This window comes from Carcharodon carcharias, chromosome 3, assembly GCF_017639515.1.
Source record: "Carcharodon carcharias isolate sCarCar2 chromosome 3, sCarCar2.pri, whole genome shotgun sequence".
Lineage (NCBI taxonomy): Eukaryota > Metazoa > Chordata > Chondrichthyes > Lamniformes > Lamnidae > Carcharodon > Carcharodon carcharias.
Window position 1 is genome coordinate 51,229,933 of NC_054469.1, and position 21,846 is coordinate 51,251,778.

At 42.8% G+C, this 21,846-nt stretch overlaps 1 protein-coding gene across 4 annotated transcripts in view; it reads left to right on the forward strand.

The window, feature by feature from the left end:
- The first annotated feature begins 855 nt into the window (after positions 1-855).
- The window catches only part of map3k8 (mitogen-activated protein kinase kinase kinase 8), a 38,638-nt gene continuing 17,647 nt past the window's right edge, over positions 856-21,846 (forward strand). The window contains exons 1-3 of one of the 4 annotated variants that reach the window (XM_041184824.1): positions 856-927; positions 18,020-18,369; positions 19,965-20,135. In XM_041184824.1, the coding sequence (XP_041040758.1) occupies positions 18,046-18,369; positions 19,965-20,135 (495 nt within the window). In that variant the 5' untranslated portion in view covers positions 856-927; positions 18,020-18,045. Of the gene's footprint in view, positions 928-13,676; positions 14,126-18,014; positions 18,370-19,964; positions 20,136-21,846 lie in introns of those variants that run through there. The other 3 variants (XM_041184823.1, XM_041184820.1, XM_041184821.1) reach the window with 3 other exon arrangements.

The window sequence follows — 21,846 nt, forward strand, 5'->3', positions numbered from 1 at the left end:
GCCCTTTTGACCATCCCTTCCATATCTTCCTGTAGCCCAAGACACTCATCCTCACTGTTAACCACCTGGCCAATCTTTGTGGCATCCGCAAACTTACTAATTCAACCCCCCACATAGTCATCTCTGTTGTTTATATAAATGACAAATAATCGGGGACCGAGCACAGATCCCAGCGGTACACCACTGGACACTGGCTTCCAGTCACTAAAGCATCCTTCTGTCATCACCCTCTGCAACTAAGCCAAATTTGAATCCATCTTATCAAATTACCCTGTATCCCATGTGCATTTGCCTTCTTTATAAGTCTCCCATGTGGGACTTTGTCAAAGGCTTTGCTGAAATTCATATAAACTACATCAACTACACTACCCTCATCTACACACCTGGTCACCTCCGTCCCCTCCCCCCACCCCACCCCCACACGGGCCATCTGTCACTTTCCAGAGTGCTTACCCTGGTCCTGCCATTATCACATTCAGCTTTCCACTCTTAATGTCACCATTAGCATCTTCTTTAGCCAGTACCACCACTATCAACAACCCTTTAACCTTTTGTTTATGACATCTTTCGCAACCAGTATCTGGCCTTCTATCCAGCTTCACCTGTCCCACCCTCCTTAAGCAGTATATATTTCACCGCCTTTCTACTTCCCTTTAGCTCTGAAAAAGAGTCATATGGACTCGAAATATTAACTCTGTCTTTCTCTCCACAGATACCGTCAGACCTGCTGAGTTTTTCCAGCATTTTTTGTTTTTGTTTCAGATTTCCAGCATCTGCAGTATTTCACCTTTACTCCATTCCCTCAGATCAGAAAGTGATACAAAACTGGATCTGGCAGGCTCCTCCTTTCCGAATAGGCAGTGCTTTCAACCATCATGACGCTCTGAGGTGCTCTGAGCACACACTATGGGGTGTACCTGAAGCAAGGTGAAGTTCACAAATACATTGAGCTTTGTGTATGAAGCATATTATTGCTGGGTGCAAAACAGGATTTTCTGTTCCTGACTAACAATCCTCAGAAACACTTAAAATTGAAGCATTGTTCTATTTTATTGAACCCATGAGCAATGTAGGTTAAAAGGACTTAGGGTTTAGCAAAAACGAAAGAAGGAACTTCCCATTTTCTAGATTTTAGCGGGGGAAGTACATGAAGAAACTACCACTTCACCACGAATTTAGATATGCTTTCCTTCGTTTAGATGCATGAACTGTTAGGGGCTGGGGGATGTAACTGCACAGTTTGGGAAATAATTCCCACTGACATTCCCGTTCTTGCAATGTGGGCTGATGTAGGATTGCAAACAGCGAATACGCGCTGTGGGTTTTATGCACTGCTTACAACTGCCTTGCTGACCCGCTTTAAATGGTGAAAGCAGCAGGGAAACCGAAGCTGATTAAGTTTCGATTCACTTCGCTAGTGTGGAGCTCACGTCGGTCAGACATTGAACTGATTCTCGGAATACTTTCTACAACAACGACCAGGCCGAGCCAGACATCTCATGATTGGGATTTTAATGTCAATACGCTTTTTTTAGGGGAAAAAAGTGACTCATTTTTATTATCTTCCATATGCATGAGTAATGTTTATGTATGTGCTGTGTCCTTTGGGATTGAGGTTCGCATGATTACAGAGGAATCATCATTACTGATTTCGCAGAAACTCAGCAGCTCTTGGCACAAATTATATCACAGCAGCGCATGATATAATTTTAATATGCATATATCTTCTATCCTTGAAAGGAATTTATACCGCCATTCAAATTCCACCCTGCTGTGGTGTTGGACTCTACTAAACATACGTGCCTGGCCCTGTGTAGCCACCAAAGTAAGCCGTATATAACATGGTTTTCACATGTTAATGAATCGGCTAATTAAATGACCGGAGCAGGCAGCAATCCAAGCCTGAGAGAAGTCAATTCATAAACAGCAAAATAAAAAACCCTCGGGCAATCACGTCCATCAGCAAAAATGAGAGATTTGTGCTTTTGAAGCACAAATGTCCAGACTTTCCAGAACCTAATTCTGGAACATAGAGTGGTAGTGAATGGGTCACCCACAGCACAGTCATACTCCAGAATTATAGAATCACAGAATGATTACAGCACAGAAGAAGGCCATTTGGCCTATCGTGCCTGTGCCAGCCTTCTGAAGTAGCAAATCATCTAGCACCACTCCCCTGCCTTTTCCCCGTAGCAATACATTCTCCCCCCTCTGCAGATAATGATCCGATCCTTATGAAAGCCACACTGGGCTTCTGAAGGTTACATTATGAGGAGACTTAAAAGGACTAAAAAGGTGAATACAGAGTTGGGCTTTCTAGAACAAGGGAACATAGTCTTCAAATTTAAAGCTAGACCATTTCAGAGGGAAATAAAGGGGCATTTTTTTTCCACACAAAATGTGATAGAAATCTGGAATTCTCTTCCCCAAAAGGCTGCAGAAGTTGAACAGAGCTTTCAAACCTGAGCAGGACAGATCTTCAATCCAATCTGAGCTATCGCCATGTTTTCACTATCCTCTCTGAGCTGACCTTAAATGACCAGTCCTCAGCAAAGGCCTTAGCTTCATCGCCTTATGCGCCCACTTCAATGAATTTCAAGCTTAGCCATCGCTGAGTTCTCCCATTGTCTTTGCCTCTGCATTCACTTCTTTAGCCAGGAGTCCTCATCCCACAAGGTAAATCCTTTTCCCTGTCTTCAGAATTCCCATTCTATCTGGAGCTCTCCCTTTGGCCTCTTCTCCACATTTCTGATGAGGAACTGCTGCATGACATCAGCCATCTCATTTTCTCTGTTTCCCTCACTGTCTCTACCTCCCTCTGAAATTGGATTCCCATGTTCTCTCAGGTCTGACTCTGACATTGTCATTAAACCTGTTGACAAGAGAAGGATTGTTGTAGGGCACACAGACCTCTACCTTGTGATGAGTGAATGGCAACTCTCTGGCACCTCCTTTTACTTCTCCTGGAACTTGACCTCAGCATTGAACATCAAGCCATTGTTCCCCAGTCCATCACTAATATACCCTGGAGACCTTCCTCCCTGGCCTTCAGTTTTATAGTCCATCAACCACACATAGTTTCCATTCCTTCTCAAGATCCACAACAGGGTTATCCCGGTAGATCCACTGTTTCAGCCTGTTCGTGCTTGATAGAATTTATTCCTTCCGACTTTGACTTTACTTTTTCCTCCCCTTGTCCTGTCTCTATTAAGCCCCATATGCAACTCTTTCGATACCCTCCACCACTTTAACAGTTTCCAGTTTCTTAGCCTTAACTGTCTCCTTTTCGCCTTGGACACCCAATGCTTCCATAACTCCATCCCCATCAGGATGGGCTGCAGGTTCTTGGTTTCTTCCTTGTATAGAAGCCCAACCAATCCATAATCACTTCCCCCATCCTGTGTCAGGCTGAACTAGTTCTTACTTTGAACAACTTCTCTTTTGATTCCTCACACTTCCTCCAAAATAAGGTGTCACTATGGGAACCCATTCAAGGCCTAGCCATGCTTACTTCTTCATGGGATAAATGGAACATTCCGCATTCCAGTCCTACACACATTCCCTCTCTCTTCTTTTTCCTGTGCACTGATGATTTTATCAGTGTCACTTCCTGCTCATGTTGTGAACTGGAAAATTTCATCACTTTACTTCTAATTTCCACACTTTGCCTTCATACGGTCCATATCGGACACTTCCATTCCCTTTTTAAATTTCTTTATGCATATTTCCGGGAATAGGCTGTTAACAAATATTGACTATAAATTCACAGACTCCTATCATGCTTCCTGTAAGGATACTATTCAATTCTCCCAGTTTCTCTGTTTCCCTCACACCTGTTCTGATGATGCCACCTTCCTTACCTGCAGCTACTGCTACCAGGAAATCTGCTGTCATGCTATGTCTCGCTAAGTTGTCTTGCGTCATCCTCACACATTCACTGTAACTTGTCTGCCAGCTATGCCTAGGCTGACTCCTCTTCCTGCTGCCCTCCACATTGCCTTCCAGAAGAGATATCTGTAGCTTTTCAGTTCTGATCAAATGGCCAAAATACTGACATTTTCTTTTCTGGATGCCACTTTTTTTAAAAGTTCTTTTTGACCATCCTTACCAGCTCTTCTGATTTGTCTTCCATTGTGGTTGACAGGATCCTTGACTGTGTCGCCAATTGTGCATTTATCCATTCCCCTCCCTCGCAGAACCAAGATAGAATTCTCCTTGTCCTCAACTTCCACCCCACCATCGTCCATATTGTGAATCATTTTCTGCCATGTTCACTGCAATGCCACCACCAAACACATCTTCTTCTCCCTTTTAAGTATTTCAAAAGTATTATTTCCTTTGTGACATCTTGGTCCACTCTTCCATCACTGCAAACTGCTGCTACCCTTTCCATGGCATCTTCCTGTAAAAGCACTGGAGCGATTTTCTTGTACTACTTCCAATTTAGTATACTGTATTTGCTGCTGAAAATGCAGTCTCCCCCCATGCTGGGGAGACCAAGTGCAGATAGGGTGAATGTTTTTCTGAACACCTCCTTTTAGTCTACAAGCATAATGCCAAGTTTCCAGTCACCTGTCATGTTAATTTTCCGCCCCACTCCCAGTCTGTGCTCTCCGTCCTCCACCTTCTAGACTGTTTCAATGAAGTTGAACACCTCCATTCAGTCCACAAGCTGACCCTGAGCTTCTGGTCATTTGCCATTTTAATTCTCTGTCCCATCTCCATTCTGACCTCTCTGATTATAGCCTCCTAATGAGCATTCTAATGAACCTTGACAGAAGCTCGAGGAACAGCACTTCGTCTGTTGATAAGACACATTACAACTCAGCAGCAAGTTCAAGAGTTTCAGATCATAACCACCGCTCCCATTTTTTTCAGACAGCAGATGCTGGTAAAGATTCTGGTGTTGCCATTTACAGCTGCTGTACATCCATCTCTTCCTTCTTTCCTTGATCCACTTGCCTTGCACTGTAATTGCTTTTGTCATTTCAATCTCTCCTACCTTCCACTTTGAGCTATCCTTTCATTCCTTCCTCCCCCTTTTCCCTGCCTCTGTACTTGCTTAAAAGCTGTTAAGTCTCTAACTTGTTCCAGACCTAATGGAAAGTTGTTGACCTGAAACATTAGCTCTGATTCTCACACTGCAGGTGCTGCCTGTAGAGATGTACTGCCGAGAGGCTTCTTCAGTTGAACAACCTTCTTCAGTTGAACAACAAGCTTTATTTACAGAGGTGTTGGATTAGCTGCCTGCTTCTAGAAAAGCTACAATATACTCCCCCAGGCCAGAAAAACTCCACCCCCTTATGAGATTCCCCACGTTCAGTGTTGATTGGCTGTTCTGACCACATGACCCTTAGTAAGGCTATCTTTAAAGTAACAATCACCACATCCCTTTAATTCCTTGTTTTACATTCCTTACACAAATTACTTTATACAGGTGAATAGAAAACAATATGAAAAATCTTAGAAATAATCACACTTGCACTTTGTCATGAATTCAGATTATACACTTATATACATAGACCCAGCAATTACAAATCAAGTCATTGAGGGAGTTTTCTGTTTCAGGTAGAGTGGTGTAATTCTATAGCCCGAGGCTCTACTTCAGGATCGACACTACCAGGAACCGTGATAAAAGGTACCTCTTTTGGCACAGGCAGTTCATCACTATTTGATTCAATGGAGACATCCATGTCTATAACAGGTTGATCAGGTACTTTGGTGCTTAAGGGTTCGATAACATTCCTTGATGGCAACACTGACTGTGGAAGCGTCTCCCTGCTCCTTAGGTGATTCACATGATCAACCTGGCCTTCCACGTCTACTTGGTATGAAAGGGATCCTGTCTCACAGACAATAATCCCTGGGATCCAGCTTGGACCTCTACCGTAGTTCCTAATATATACAGCTTCATCTACCATAAATTTCCAGCCTCTAAAATGCAAATTGTGGCTTGTTTTCTGATTACCTTGATTCTTCTCTACCCTCCCTAGAAAATTTGGAAATATGAGGCTCAGTCTTGTTCTGTGATGATGCTTCATAAGCATTTCTGCTAGTGGAACTCCCACTGTTGCACCCGGAGTCGTGTGGTAGCTAAGAAGGAAGTGTGAGATTTTGGTTTCCAAGGTTCCTCCCGACAATTTTTTTAGTCCTGACTTGAAAGTTTAGACGGCCCTCTTGGCTAGTCTGGTTGATGCTGGCTGGTAAGGTGCAGTTCGGATGTGTTTAATGCTGTTTAGACTGGTGAAGTTCTGAAATCAGCACTTGTAAATACGGCTCCATTGTCTGATACAATAACTTTGGGCAATCCATGAGTCGAAAAGCATTGGCGTAACCTTTTGATGGTAGCATGAGATGTAGGTGATTTCACCTCAAAAATCTCCATCCATTTTGAGTGTGCATTGATTATAAGCAAAAATGTTGTGCCTAGGAATGGACCCATGTAGTCTGTATGGATTCGCACCCATAGCCAGCCAGGCCATTCCCAAGGGCTGTGGCTGGCAACTTTTGCTGCAGTTGGCATTGTTGACAGTGCTTGACTAGCTTCTTGATATCGGCACCTATACCAGGTCACCACACCTAACCCCTTTCATCTTAGAAACACCAGGATGAGCACTGCGTAATTTGGTTAGGAGCAGTTTCCTGCCTGGTACAGGAATGACTACTCTTGATCCCCAGAGTATGATGCCATCCTCACAACTCAATTCATATTTGCGGGTAAAAAATGGTTTCATTTTCTCAGAGACTGCCGCATTTAACCATTCTGGAAATATCTGGTCTCACTTTCGACAGAAGCAGATCTCGATTGGTCCAGTTCCTGATCTGCTTCGCACAGATGGACGATGTGTCTAAGAAGTTCAATGCAAGGACGATGTCTTCGGGTATAAGAATATACACAATGCTTTCTTGCAAGGGTAAGCAGCTAAGAGCGTCCGTGTTCACTATGTGTATCCCAGGTCAGAGCTTGAAAGTGTATTCGTAGGCGGACAGAACCCATTGCTGAATTCTTGCTGAGGCTATCAGCGGGATAGCCTTGACTTCTTTGAAAAGGCCCAAAAGCGGTTTATAATCGGAGATGATAGTAAAGTGCCTGCTATGTAAGTACTGGTGGGATTTTCTAACTCCAAAGACTATTGACAGTCCTTCCTTCTCAATCTGAGAATAACCTTTGTTGGCCACTGAGAGCGCTTTTGATACGTAACCTATTGGCCTCTCAGAGCCGTCCTCCATTTCATGGGACAATGCTGTACTATTGCCATATGGAGAGATGTCGCAGGTCAATATCAATTCTTTAGATGGGTTGAAGTGCACTAACAAGGTTAAGTAGTGCAGCAGTTATTTTACTCTGTTGAAGATGTCTTCCTGTGGAGCCTTCCAGGACCAATGATGGTGTTTCTTCAGCAGCATATGCAAGGGGGCCAATACAGTCGATAAGTTGGGTAAAAATCGGCCATAGTAGTTTACCATCCCTAAAAATGATTTGTGTTTTGTGATATTTGTGGGGGAAGGTACCTCCTTTATCGCCTTAACCTTTTCTTCTATGGGGAGTAATCCTTGTGCGTGTACACGCTGCCCCAGATAGGTAATCTCGGTTGCTTGGAAGGTGCATTTCTCCTTTTTTAGGTGAACTCCCCTTTCAGAAATCTTTTTAATACATCCTCTAAGTTTGCTAAATGCTCGACTTCTGTCGATCCAGTTATGAGGACATCATAAAGGTATTCTACAACCTGTGGTAGTCCCTGTAGCAGACTCTCTATTATCCTTTGAAATATTGCACATGCTGAAGACACCCCAAAAAGGAGGCACGTATACTGGATCAGGCCTTTGTGCGTGTTTACTGTGGCATACCCCCGGTATGTGTTATCTAACTCGAGTTGCTGGTATGCGTGGCTCATATTGAACTTATTGTAGGATTGACCTCCTGCCAGCTTTGCGTACAAGTCTTCAATTCTTGGAATTGGATATTTATCCAACTTGGTGGCCTGATTAACTTGTTAGCTTATAATCCCTGCAAATGCGGATGGTCTTATCCGGTTTCAGTATGGGGACAATAGGTGCAGCCCATTCTGAAAATTGAACTGGCTGTGTGATGCCTAGTTCCTCCAACCTGTTTAACTCAGCATCCACATTTTCTCTTAAGGCCATTGGTACCAGTCCTGCCTTAAAAAATCAGAGAGTTGCCTCTGGAGAAACATAAATCTTGGCTTGCAAGCCTTTAATATTTTGTTGCGAAAGATGCTGTTGTATTTTTTCAACAAATCTAGTCCTCCTGCCCACACTTGAAAAATCTCGGAACAATTTAGCTTGATTTCTTTTGGCCAATCATGGCTTCCCCAGTCACTATTATTACTGGGAGCTGGGCTGACTGCTGCCCATAGCTCACAGGTACCATGGTGGTGCTTTTTACTTTTATTGCTTCTCCCATGTAAGTCTTCAACTGGGCAGAAGTTATCTCTAGGCTTGAGGGTTGAGTACCTTCCCTCAGGTACTGAAATGTGTGCTCACCCATCACTGTGGCTAATGCCCCTGTATCTATCTCCATTACAAGAGGCTTCCCATTCATGTGGAGTGTGATAGTAACAGGGTCTGCCTTGACTGCTTTAAGATTAAAAAGAGAGTGACTGTCAGAATCAGTAACTTCAGGTTCTTTCACATTATGTACTTCTAACATCTTTGCTGGCTGGTTACTTGGCGAATGGACTAAGCTCTGCACAGCTTTATCAAATATCCTGTTTTGCGATGGTAATAGGCCTCCTTAATTCTACGTATTTCAGGAGTGTGGTTACTCCCACATCGATCACATTTCAACTTCAGGATTGCGGTCTAATTGCCTCCAGTATTTTTTTTGATTTCTGGGTAATTGAGAATGATTCCGACTTCACTGCTGCTTCAGCGGTTTTAGTGCCATGCCTGGTTGCAGGTTCCTGTCCTTACTGGTAAATGGCATTATTTGGCAAGCTCTGTAGCTCCTGCGAATCTTTCTCAGTGCCTTCCATGTACTGTGCTATCTTCATTGCTCATTTATAAGTTAGATCATCTTCTACAAGCATTCGACGCTGAATGGCATTGTTGCGCACTCCAAAAACTAACTGATCCTGTAGAATGTCATTCAATGTCACTCCGAAATCATAGTGCTCTGACAGTTGCTTCAAGTTGGCAATATAAGTCACGATTGATTCACCTGAGGCCCTCACTGCCACATTAAATTTGAAGCTTTACATATGACCAATGGTTTGGGCTGAAAATGGTCCTTCGCTAAACCCTTGAGCTCACTGAACGATTTGGAGTCTGGCGTGCCTGCAGCTGTGAGACTGCAAGTAAGGTTTGACTCCGACAGATGCTCAAGAGAATTGCTTTGCCTCCTCCCCTATTTCATTGGCCTGGAAATAAACCCCAAGGTGCTCGATGTATTGACTCCAATCCTCCATGAAGGAGTCAAAGGGTTGACCCTCCCGAAGAGAGGCATCCTGGTGAGTATATATTTTTTCTTTCTTTCATTCTTTAAAATGAGATACTCACAGTTGCAGGGCGAGAGATAGTGCCAGGATCACTTATCCTCATCACTAGATGTAGAGATGTACTACTGAGCAGCTTCTTTAGGTGGACAACGAACTTTATTTACAGAGCTGTTGGATTAGCTGCCTGCAAGGCCACAATACAGTCCCCCAGGCCAGGAAAACTCCACCCCCTTATGAGATTCCCCACGCTTGGTGTTGATTGGCTGCACTGACCACATGACCCTTACACTGTAGGGCTGGTTTTAAAGGACTGCAAGGTCTCAATATTTCCAGCATTATCTGTCTCTATTTGATTTCCAGCATCTGCAGTATTTTGAACTTGTGTTAGAGCTTTGTTAGGTATGGGTATCAACAGATATGGAGCCAAGGACTGAAAATGGAGTTTTGATAGAGATCAGCCATGATCTAATTAAATGGTGCTACAGGCTTGAAGGCTGAAAAGCTACTCCATTTCCAAGATCCTATCTATCTAGTAGACTAAGTGCTGAAATGGTGGAAATGGAGAGATTTCTTGGTAGGGAAGGACAGCCCCCGAACATTAGCAAAAAACTGCGGATGCTGGAAATCCAAAACAAAAACAAAAATACCTGGAAAAACTCAGCAGGTCTGGCAGCACCTGCCAGTTCAACAGAACTGTTGAAAGGTCATTTGGACTCGAAACGTTAACTGTGCTCCTCTTCTCAGATGCTGCCAGACCTGCTGAGTTTTTCCAGGTATTTTTGTTTTAGTTTCAGCCCCCGAACATGATGGCTGTAAGTCTGTGACAGTGTCAATGCTGCCTCCTGCACTGGGAGGAACTTTCAGGGCATTTGGAAGAAGAAAAGCAGAGAGCAAGCAATAAGTATTAATGTAGAGAATCCAGCTAAAAAGATTTATGGCAAAAATACTGTATTGACACTGTCATGATATGACATTTTATTTGCATCTTTGACATGACTTGGAACAGGGTTTTAATGACTTTAACTGGCCTTTCCTCAAGCATTTCTAATCGGCGCACCTTTTTTTTTGGAGATTGGGAATGCTTGGTGCATGATTGAAATGATGATTCTGGCATCAAAACAGAAAATGCTCAGCAGGTTTGGCAGCATGTGTGCAGAGAGAAAGAGTTAACCATGTTTCTGATGAAATGACATTCACATGAAGCAATAATAACAATAATAAAAACAAAAACAAAAAACTGCGGATGCTGGAAATCCAAAACAAAAACAGAATTACCTGGAAAAACTCAGCAGGTCTGGCAGCATCGGCGGAGAAAAGCAAAGTTGACGTTTTGAGTCCTCATGACCCTTCAACAGAACTAAGTAAAAATAGGAAAGGGGTGAAATATAAGCTGGTTTAAGGGTGGGGGGGGGGGCCGGGGTGGGGAGTGGTGTTGTTGGGACAAGCAAGCAGTGATAGGAGGAGATAACCAAAAGATGTCACAGACAAAAGAACAAAGAGGTGTTGAAGGTGGTGATATTATTTGCCCTCACGCCTTCTCCTCCCTCCCAGAAACATGATAGGGTCCCCCTTGTCCTCACATCACTCCACCAGCCTCCGCATTCAAAGGATCATCCTCTGCCATTTCCGCCAACTCCAGCATGATGCCACCACCAAACACATTTTCCCTACACCCCCCCGGTGGCATTCCGCAGGGATCGTTCCCTCCATGATACCCTGGTCCACTCCTCCGTCACCCCCTACTCCTCAACCCCCTTCTACGGCACCTCCCCATGTGATACAGAATATGCAACATCTGCCTCTTCACTTCCTCTCTTCTCACCGTCCAAGGGCCCAAACACTCCTTTCAAGTTAAGTAGCATTTCACTTGCACTTCCCTCAACTTAATCTACTGCATTCGTTGCTCCCAATGTGGTTTCCTCTACATTGGAGAGACCAAACGTAGACCAGGTGACCGCTTTGCAGAACACCTTTGGTCTGTCCACAAATTACCCAGACCTCCCTATTGCTTTCCATTTTAACACCCCACCCTGCTCTCTTGCCCACATGTCTGTCTTTGGCTTGCTGCATTGTTCCAGTGAAGCCCAACGCAAACTGGAGGAACAGCACCTCATCTTCCGACTAGGCACTTTACAGCCATCTGGACTGAATATTGAATTCAACAATTTTAGATCTTGAACTCCCTCCTCCATCCCCACCCTCTTTCTGTTTCTTCCACCTTTTTTTTTCCAATAATTTATATAGATTTTTCTTTTCCCACCTATTTCCATTATTTTTAAATGTATTCCACCCATTGTTTATTTCACCCCGCCCCCACTAGAGCTACCTTGCTTGTCCTGCTCTCCACTCTTAATTAGCACATTCTTTTAGATAATATCACCACCTTCAACACCTCTTTGTTCTTTTGTCTGTGACATCTTTTGGTTATCTCCTCCTATCACTACTTGCTTGTCTCAACAACACCACCCCCCACCCCCCTTAAACCAGCTCATATTTCACCCCTTTCCTATTTTTACTTAGTTTTGTTGAAGGGTCATGAGGACTCGAAACGTCAACTTTGCTCTTCTCCGCTGATGCTGCCAGAGCTGCTGAATTTTTCCAGGTATTTCTGTTTTTGTTTTGGATTCATATGAAGCATCTCTGTCTTACCACAGATGCTGCTGAGCATTTATTTTTATTTCAGATTTCAAGCTTTTGCGATACTTTGGTCAGTTTCGCCCTGCTTTTTTTTCCTTTGAATGAATCATTAAACTGAGAGACCGCCCATCCCATCAAAGTTCCCTGGTACTATTTGGTGCTTGAAAACTCATCTTGGAGTCAGAGTGAGGTGGGATCAAGTTTCATTCCAGGATTTGACTATATAATCTATGCTGATTGAGCATATCATTTACATAGTCTAGCACTGTATTTTGTTTTGAAAAATATACTTTATTCATAAAATATCTGAAAGAACATTACAAAACATTTCTAAAGCACCATCACAAATAGTACAGATTCAACTTTTACACGGATCACGAGGTGCTTCAATACAATCAATGAATATTACAGTCATTTCAATATGGCCATTACAGTCAGTGCAATGGTATTGGCATTATCAACATACATCATGTTGCACTCTGAGATGCTTCAATATAATTATAATACAATTAGTATTCAGTGCATATATTCAGTGCATACATTCATTGCTGCACAGCCTGTGGGGTCTATACCTTTCCCAGCCCCTGGGTGCACAATGGCAGAAAGGTCTTAGACAAGGACCTTTCCCCATTGCGCCTTTGCGGTGGCAGCCCCAAGCTTTAGTGCGTAGCACCGTATTGTTGAAGCTATTTGCAGAATGACTGACACGTCCCTCCACCCACATAACAGTCAAAGTATTGTAGATGTAAGAAGCGCTTGAGGCAACCATTGATGAATCATGATAAAGGCAAGTATTTCTCCCAGTTCTAGTATTTCACCGATCTGTTCACAGGTTTTTGCGTTTGTTACAGCTCTACAAGCTCTACTCAAATGCCGATCGATAATAATGCAAACTCGGCGGGTCGCTAAATGAAAGCCACATTGAAACACTTGCAAACTGCTAGGAGCATTTGTGAACGCTTTTACCAGTCAAAGTCCGTTCATGTATTTTCACTAGCTAAGCATATTCTCTTTGTAGCGATGGCTGGAATCGGTATTATGCAGTTTCTAATGCATAAAAAAGAGTTCAAATCCAGATAACTGAGGGTTTAAAAGGAAAATAAACCTCATGACTGGAAAAAAAAGGCTCTGCGTACTATTGACGTACTCAGGGTAGTGGTTATTTCACAAAGAGACCAGTGAATGACCATAACAGAAAACAGGAAGCCATTTACTGGCAATAGGAACAAGTTTTAAAGTTACATGTCCCCTAAAGAGGATATGCTGGGCAGCCCAAGTTTTTATATTTTAGCAAAGTCAATCCCGATAGTGGCCGTGCTCACAGACCTGAGAATTTTGCACCATATTGGAGCCCAATGAAGTAAAAATCGGTTGCATGATTATTAGGGTCGATCAGATGTTGCCTTCAAACTGCGGAAAATGTAAAAATAAAGCGTGAAACCCTTAAAACAAAAGACGTATTTATAATCACACTCAAGAATTGGATTAAAATTAAAAGTTAAACGATGGGTTTATTATGACTAAGATATGACAAAAACACTTGGAGAAGTTTCTAGGCTCGGTTCTAAACTGAGTCAGCCTCAGCCCTGACTGGTCTTGGTGCACAGAGGCTCTCGTTCACACCCGGGTCACTGAGAACGTTGCCGATACTAACTCAAGAGTTAATATAAAACATGCTGCAATTCCGTGAGTAACCGAAGTGATAACCCCGCTGGTAGCGCAGAAAGGGGGTAGCCTTCCATGAATTGTGGAGGAGGTATGAATCGGTAGGGGAGGAATTTCCCAGTGGTTGCCACACAGGCCAGACGCTCGCAAATTGCACGCATTTTTCTTTTCCGGATAGACAGCGTACCCTCATTCGGAGTATTTGTTTTCACCCGCCATGGGTCGAGTTGTTTTCGACAGCAGTTGTAAACCTTTTATTACCGCGAAACGGTCGGCACATTTCCTGTTTTAATTGTGTTGTTTACACCGTTGGCTTGATTCGGGGTGTGTGCAGAGGAGCGAGGCGCTGGGCTGATTCATTAATGGTCAGTTTGCAATTCGCAGTTTTATAATTTCCTCTTCCCGATCTCCACTCTTTCCTGATTAACAGCTATAATATTGTCGGAAATGTTTCCCTCCAGTGCCTGGATACAGGATTCTCGGCAACGATGGTATGGTGTCTGATGCAAGGTTATTGACCTGAAACGTTAACTGTTTTTCTTTCCAGAGATGCTGCCAGACCTGCTGAGTATTACCAGCATTTTCTGTTTTTATTTCAGATTTCCTTCTGCAGGACATTGTCTTTGTTCTAATCCAAGAGCCCTGGACAGTGCTTTGGAGAATTCAGTTCAAATCTCACCACACAGCTGAGGAAATTAAGTTCAGTTAATTAACTATGGAAAATAAAGTTGTCTCAGTAATGGTGACCATGTCACTATCCGGTTGTTATAAAAGGCCGTCTGGTTCACTAATGCCCTTGGGGGAAAGAACTCTGCTGTCTTTACCCAGTCTGGCCTATATGTAACTCCCACAGCAGTGTGGTTGACTCTTAAGTGCCCTCTGAAATTGGCCTAGCAAATTACGCAGGTGTATCAAACTGCTACTTCAAAGACTAATTATATTAAAACTGGCAAGGCTACCCAGCATTGGTTTTGCATGTGAGGAAAGCATTACCCAGCCCAGCTGAACCTGCAAAGCCCTCCTCGCTTACAGTTGTGCTTGAATTGGGGAAGCTATCCACCAGATTAGACAAACAACAGCTTGATATAGTTATGCTCACGTAATTATACCTATAATCCAAAGTCCCAGACACTTCTGTCACTATTTGTGGATATGTCTTATCCCATCAGAAGTGGTGACCCAGTGGTGAGGAGTGACCCTGGGAAGCCTGAACATTGACCCCAAACCTCAAAGTCTCATGGCATCAGGTCAAACATTTGCAGAGAAACCTCATGATTACCACCTACCATCCTCCTTTAGTTTAAGAATCAGTACTCTGTCATGTTGAACAGAGCTTGGAAGAAGCAGGGCATAGAACTTTCTCTGGGTGGGGGATTTCAAGACTGGCTCAGTAGCATTGCAGCTGCCTGAGCCCTGACGGCTGGCCTTGTAGCAGAGTAGTGAGCGAATTAATATGAGGAAATAACTTGCTTGAACTTGTCCTCACCAATCTACCCATTACAGATGTATTTTTCCATCACAATATTGATAGGAGTGACCACTGCGAGGTCTTTGTGGAGACAAAGTCCTGTCTGCTCACTGAGGATACTCTCCACCATGTGTGGCACTATCACTGTTCTAAATGGGATAGATTCAGAACAGGTCTAGTAACTCAAAATTGGGCATCCTTGAGGTGGTGTAGGCCATCAGCAGCAGAATTGTATTCAACCACAATCTTTAACTTGGCACTTTTTAAAATTCATTTTTTAAATTCATTTGTAGGATGTGGGCATTGCTGGCTGTCCAGCTTTTATTGTTCATTCCTAATTGTCCTTGAGGCATATCCCTCACTATACCATTACCATCAAGCTAGGGGATCAACCCTGGTTAACATAAAAGTCAGCCAGAAGTAGCACTAGGCGTACCTAAAAATGATGTGCCAACCTGGTGAAGGTACAACACAGGATTGCATGCATGCTAAAGGTTGGAAACAGAATGCTCTGGACAGAGCTAAATGATCCCATAACCAATGGATTACATCTAAGCTCTGCAGTCCTGCCACATCCAGTTGTGAATGGTGATGGACAGTAACAACTAGCTAGAGGAGGAGGTTCCATTAATATCCCCATCCTTACTGAGCCCAGCACATCAATGCAAAAGACAAGGCTGAAGCATTTGTAATCATCTTCACCCAGAAGTGTTGAGTGAATTATCCATTTTGGCCTCCTCCCGAAATACCCACCATCATAGATGCCAGTCTTCAGCCAATTTGATTCAGTCCATGTGATATACGGAAATGGCTGAAGTACTGGAAATAGCAAAGGCAATGAGCCCTGACAACATTCCAGTCATAGTGCTGAAGACTTGTGCTCCAGTCCTACCTGTGCCTTTAGCCAAACTGTTTCAGTACAGCTGCAATGTTGCATTTACCTGAAGATGTGGAAATTGCTCAGGTATGTCTTGACCAGAAAATGAAGGACAAATCCAGTCTAGCCAATTACTGCCCCAACAGCCTATCTCAATCATCAGCAAAGTGATTAAAGATGTTATTGACATTAAGCGGCAATTACTCAGCAATGATCTGTTTGGGTTCCACTGGAAGAACTCAACTCATTAAAACTTTGGTCCAAACATGGACAAAAGAGCTGAATTCCAGTGCTGAGCAGAGAGTGACTACCCTTGACATCATGGAACCACTTAATCCATTGTGGCATCGAGAAGCACTAGTAAAGTTGAATTCAATGAGAATCAGGTGGAAAAATCTGGTTGGAGTCATATCAGAAGAAAGGAAGTTGGTTTGTGATTGTTGGAGGCCAATCATCTTAGCCCAGAATATCACTGCAGGAGTTTCTCAGGACAGTAACCTAGGCCGAGTCATATTCAGCTGCTTCATCAATGACCTTCCCTCCAACATAAGGGCAATGTGAGAATATTCATTGATGTTTCCATAGTGTTCAGTCCTGTTTGCAACTGCTCACAAGCAGCAAGATCTGCACAACATTCAGGTTTGGACTGATAAGTTCAAACCATGCAAGTTCCAGATAATGTCCATCTCCACCAAGAAAGATTCTAACTATCTCCCCTTAGCGTTCAATAGCATTGCCATTGTTGAATCCTGCACCACCAGCATAGAATAGAATCATAGATTAGAACAGAAGGATCCCAGGGGTTACCATTGATCAGAAACTTAAATGGACCAGCCACATAAATACTGTGGCTACAGAGGCTGGGAATTCTGCAGAAGTGCCTCCTGACTCCCCAAAACCTGTCTGCCATCTACAAGGCATGTGTCAGGAGTGTGATGGAACACTCTCCACTTGCCTGCGTGAGTACAGCTCCAACAACAATAATGACATTCAACCCCATCCAGGATAAGGATAGCCTGTTTGATTAACCTCCAATGCTCCGCCACCTTAAACATTCACTCCCTTTACCAGTGTGAATGGCCTACAAGATTCACTGCTGCAACCTCACCAGGTTTGTTCAACAGCACCTTCCAAACCCTCAACCTGTACCATCTTGAAGGACAAGGGGAACACCACCACCTGGAAGTTTCCCTCCAAGTCACACACAATCTTGACTTTGTACTATATTGCTGTTCCTTCATTGTTGGTGGGTCTAAATTCTGGAACTCCCTCCTTCGGGTCACAATGGGCATTGGGTCAAGATTGCAGCTCACCACCACCACCTTCCCAATGCATACTGGCCTTGCCTGGGATATCCACATCCCGAATTAATAAGAACAATGAATGAATAAGTGAACTTGTTGCATTTTGATCATTTAATTAGTGTGACTCACCAGCAGTTCCTTCGTGCTTTGCAACTAGTTGGCTATGTTACATAGGCTTATAGTATAACAGCATAGTAATGGGCCATTCGGCCCAACAGGTGTGTCCCACCCTATTTCATCTCAACTAGAAATAACTGTATTTAATTGAGACATGCATTTTGTTGGAACATTGGCTTTGCCGACATTGATATGCTAAATCATAAGAGTCACACGGCACAGTATGTGATATTCTCAAACCGCGCAATTCTATCAAATCTGGGGCAACCCCGTCTCGTTTGCCGCCCGCCTCCTTCAGCTTCCTGCCCACTCAGAATGTCTACGTACTGAAAGTCCGCTCCTCTGTGCCGTGGGGAATCTCTGCTTGGTATCACATGCTTGGCAGCATAGACAGCAGGATGGCAGCAGCGAGCGGCAGCTGCTGTGTGTTCGGTGTGCTGAGGAGCTGGCGGGCGTGCTGATGGTTTCTGCTGCCTCTCTTTTGTCAGGACAGACTGCAGCGATCGAAAGAGGAAGGCAATGGAGTACATGTTCACGCAAAATATCGATAACGCCAGGTTGGAATTGCTGCTGGAACATATGAACGTGATGGATGTCCTAGGGGCGCTCTACCCTTTGGAGGACACGGCACTGTACCGGGACAACCTGCTCTCGCTGGCGCAGCACTCGGGTGAAGACATTTTAGAGAACGGGGCCAGGGACGGGCAGCAGCCGCCTTTCCTCGCCTCTGTCAGATATGGCACAGTGGAGGATTTACTTAACTTTGCAAATCAGGTGTCCAATACTTCCCGCAGTCTCTTCCAACACTTCCGAAACCGCGAGGCAGGAGTGATATTAAACAAGGTGAGTGGGGCACTTCATTGTCTTGTGTGCACGCAGGAGATTATTCACCATACAGTAGCTCGTAAAAATAAAAACAAAAAAACTGCGGATGCTGGAAATCCAAAACAAAAACAGAATTACCTGGAAAAACTCAGCAGGTCTGGCAGCATCGGCGGAGAAGAAAAGAGTTGACGTGTCGAGTCCTCATGACCCTTCGACAGAACTTGAGTTCGAGTCCAAGGAAGACTTGAAATGAATTTGAAATATGCTGCCAGACCTGCTGAGTTTTTCCAGGTAATTCTGATACAGTAGCTCGTGCTGGATGGCCTGAATTTATTTTAAAATTAGGCTTATGCCCTATAACCTTGTTGCAGTTGCTAAAGATGGAAATTGGCCTGAAGCGGGTCCCAAATTTTCGGATATGTTGAATATTGAAAGATAAGAAACAGTTGCATTTATGTGTCGCCTTTCATTTACAGCCAATGAAGTGCTGTCGAAGTGTAGTCACTGTTGTAATAAAGGAAACACAGGAGCCCAAAGGTTGCTACCTATTTCACCCAAAGAGCATTTATAAACAAATTTCCCTGAAATAAAAGCTATTGGGAACACAACATAAAAATTTGGCATTTCTAAATCAAAATATTTGGCAAATTAGCAGGTGTCTCTAGTAGAATGTATAGTTTGCATATATACCACATAAGGTACATTTATTGAACTTATATATCAGTGGAAAAAATGGAAATTAAAATAGATAACTGAATTATCACATTTTTGACTTTTTTACTGTAATTTTGTCAGTAAAGTCATCTTTAAAACAAACTTTAACTTAAGCATGGAATGAAGACGATCTTTTCCGCTATTGATTCTCATGATAAAAAAGTAGCTTCCAACAACACAGTCAGAATATTTATCGCCTCAGCTATGTTAGGAACAATAACAGTTGCAAACTATAAAACCTGTTCCTCGAATCAGAGGCATTAGCTTTAACCATAGTGTAGTTTCAAATTTGTTTAGAGTACCGTGATTTTTTAGAAAAAATAATTATTTGAAACCATAAAGTGCAACAAGTTGATTTAGCTTTTTAATGCCCACAATTAAAACACAGCTCTTACTTTTTTCACGTTAATGCAATCCAACTGAAACAGGTCGGGAGCTGCAAATAAGATGTACGGCTCCAGAATTGCAGATTTCAGACCCTTGCAGCAGCCAGTTTGTGCACAGCAAAATCCCACATGCAACAATGGGATAAAGGTCCTCCTTTTTTTAAATGATACTGGGGGGAATTCCCCTGCTCTAATGCAAATAGCACTGAGGGATCTTTAACATCCATTAGAGAGGACATAGGGGACATTGGTTTAATGTCTCATCTGAAAGACAGCATTCCCTCTGTACTGCACTGATGTGTCCACCTAAATTTCTTTGTAAATGGAAAATGCTTTGCGGCACAAACTGGTTTTAATCTATTTTAAGCCTTTCACAACTGCTATTAATGTATAAATATGAATTTTCCATTTCCACAGTAGGCGTGTGTACCTCAAATTTACATGGGGGGAGGAAAGACTGAATTAGTTTTCTTATTGTGGTTTGATTGTTGTGGCTTTCTTTTTATTCTACAGAAGGATATAGCTATTAAAAATGGACACTATCAGGTCGATTCTGAAGTATTCTTGTTTCCATGGAAATTTGCCCATAGGAACATTGGTCCTGGTTACATTCCTCGAGGTACTTTTGGAAAGTGTCACCTTGCACAGGACAGAGAGACAAAGAAGCGAATGGCATGCAAATTAGTAAGTCATGTAAAAGTTTAAAAAATAAATTCCTTTAACTACTGAAAGATATTTTCAATTTTCAAAGCACATAACCAAAATTATATAACACAAGAATTTTTAGTAAAAGGAAACATCCGTTGTCTCATCAAACCCAACTCATTTTGATAGATCTCAGTGTCTTCAACTCACTTTATCATGTATCTCAGTCTCTTCTTTCTAGAAACACATTCATTTACCTCTTAAAACCATTTATATTGTTCACTTTAATGGCCTCCTCTTGTAACTTGCATTACAACTCTTTGTCTAGAAATGGTTCTACATGACTCCTCTTTTCACTCCTAACTTCCTAATTTTAACTTGAGACTCCTGGTATTTGAATCCAACAACACAAGCAACAATTTACTCCAATCAGCTTTGTTATTTCACATTTGGTATAAAAGTATTTAAATGGAAGGGCAGTTGGACAGAAGATTTTAAAGATGTGCACTCTGTCCTACTCAATCTTCTGGCATTGCTGCAGCCAGACAATGCAAGCCCAGGAAAGTTTCCCCTGTAATGCCATTATCTATTTAATTTGAGTGAAAGAAGACTAGTGTATCCCTGAAACATATGATAAAACTGAATGTCCTGTATGTTGCTGGGAAAAGCGATTGCGGTTTGTCTCATAGTCCACGAATCAATCAAGCTATGACTGGATTCATTTAGTTTACTGCATAATTTTTTCCCAACAAGGTGTATTTTGTAAACATAAAGATGTGGGTAAAACTAATTAAACCACAAAAAAGTCATTACCTTTATCTGACCAGTTAGTGATTAAAAAGTAAATGAATTTGCAATATCTTGAATTAATTCTTCAAATGTCGGCACATTACAATTAACAACAATGTTAAAATGGCACATAGGTCATTTTACTACATAGTGTTTGGAACACAGAGCAGCAGGAGGAGATGTCATGCCACAAATGCTCATGAGGCAGTTTCCCACTTTCAGATATGCTGTCAGTGGAAGTGAAAGCAAAGGCCGAGCTCTTATTTGACAGGAGGTAAAATTGGGTGGAGGGAGGAGGAGACATTACTTCAGGCCTCTTTCACTTGCCTCCCGGGATTTGAACAAAGGCTGACACTGTACAGGTGTGACTGTAGCTTAGCCAATAGGTGGCCAAGGGAGAGCTGAAATGTAAAATAATAAATTATCAAAAAAGAAAAGGGAAGACAGGAGGAATGAGATGTAAAAGAGAAAAAGATTTAAAAAAATATAGGCTGAAAAACCTTATCAGTGATTTTAGCAGGCCCTTATTTTTGGGGTTTCCCTGAGGGCTCTGTGAGTATGTGCTTTGTATGCTGTATTTCTGAGCTGTACAGTCTATAAAGGAACTGAATTTTGCCACTGGTTTGTATTGAGTTAACCAACACAGCATAAAAAGTTGGCCTCAGTATCGTTGGGCTTAGGCTGGGAAAGGCTAGCCAGGAATCCAACTTCTGTTTGGTATCTACTGGTGTTATTGGAAAGTGTGAAGCTTTATAGATGTCAGCTGAGGACTATATCAGGCTTCCCAAAATGGCAAAAATGCCAGCTGTGCTGCACAGTTTAGTCATAGAGGCCTACAGCACAGAAAAAGGCCCTTCGGTCCATCGAGTCTACACCGGTCAAACAAGTACCTAACTATTCTAATCCCATTTTCCAGCACTAGGTCCATAGCCTTGTATGCCATGGCATCGCAAGTGCACAT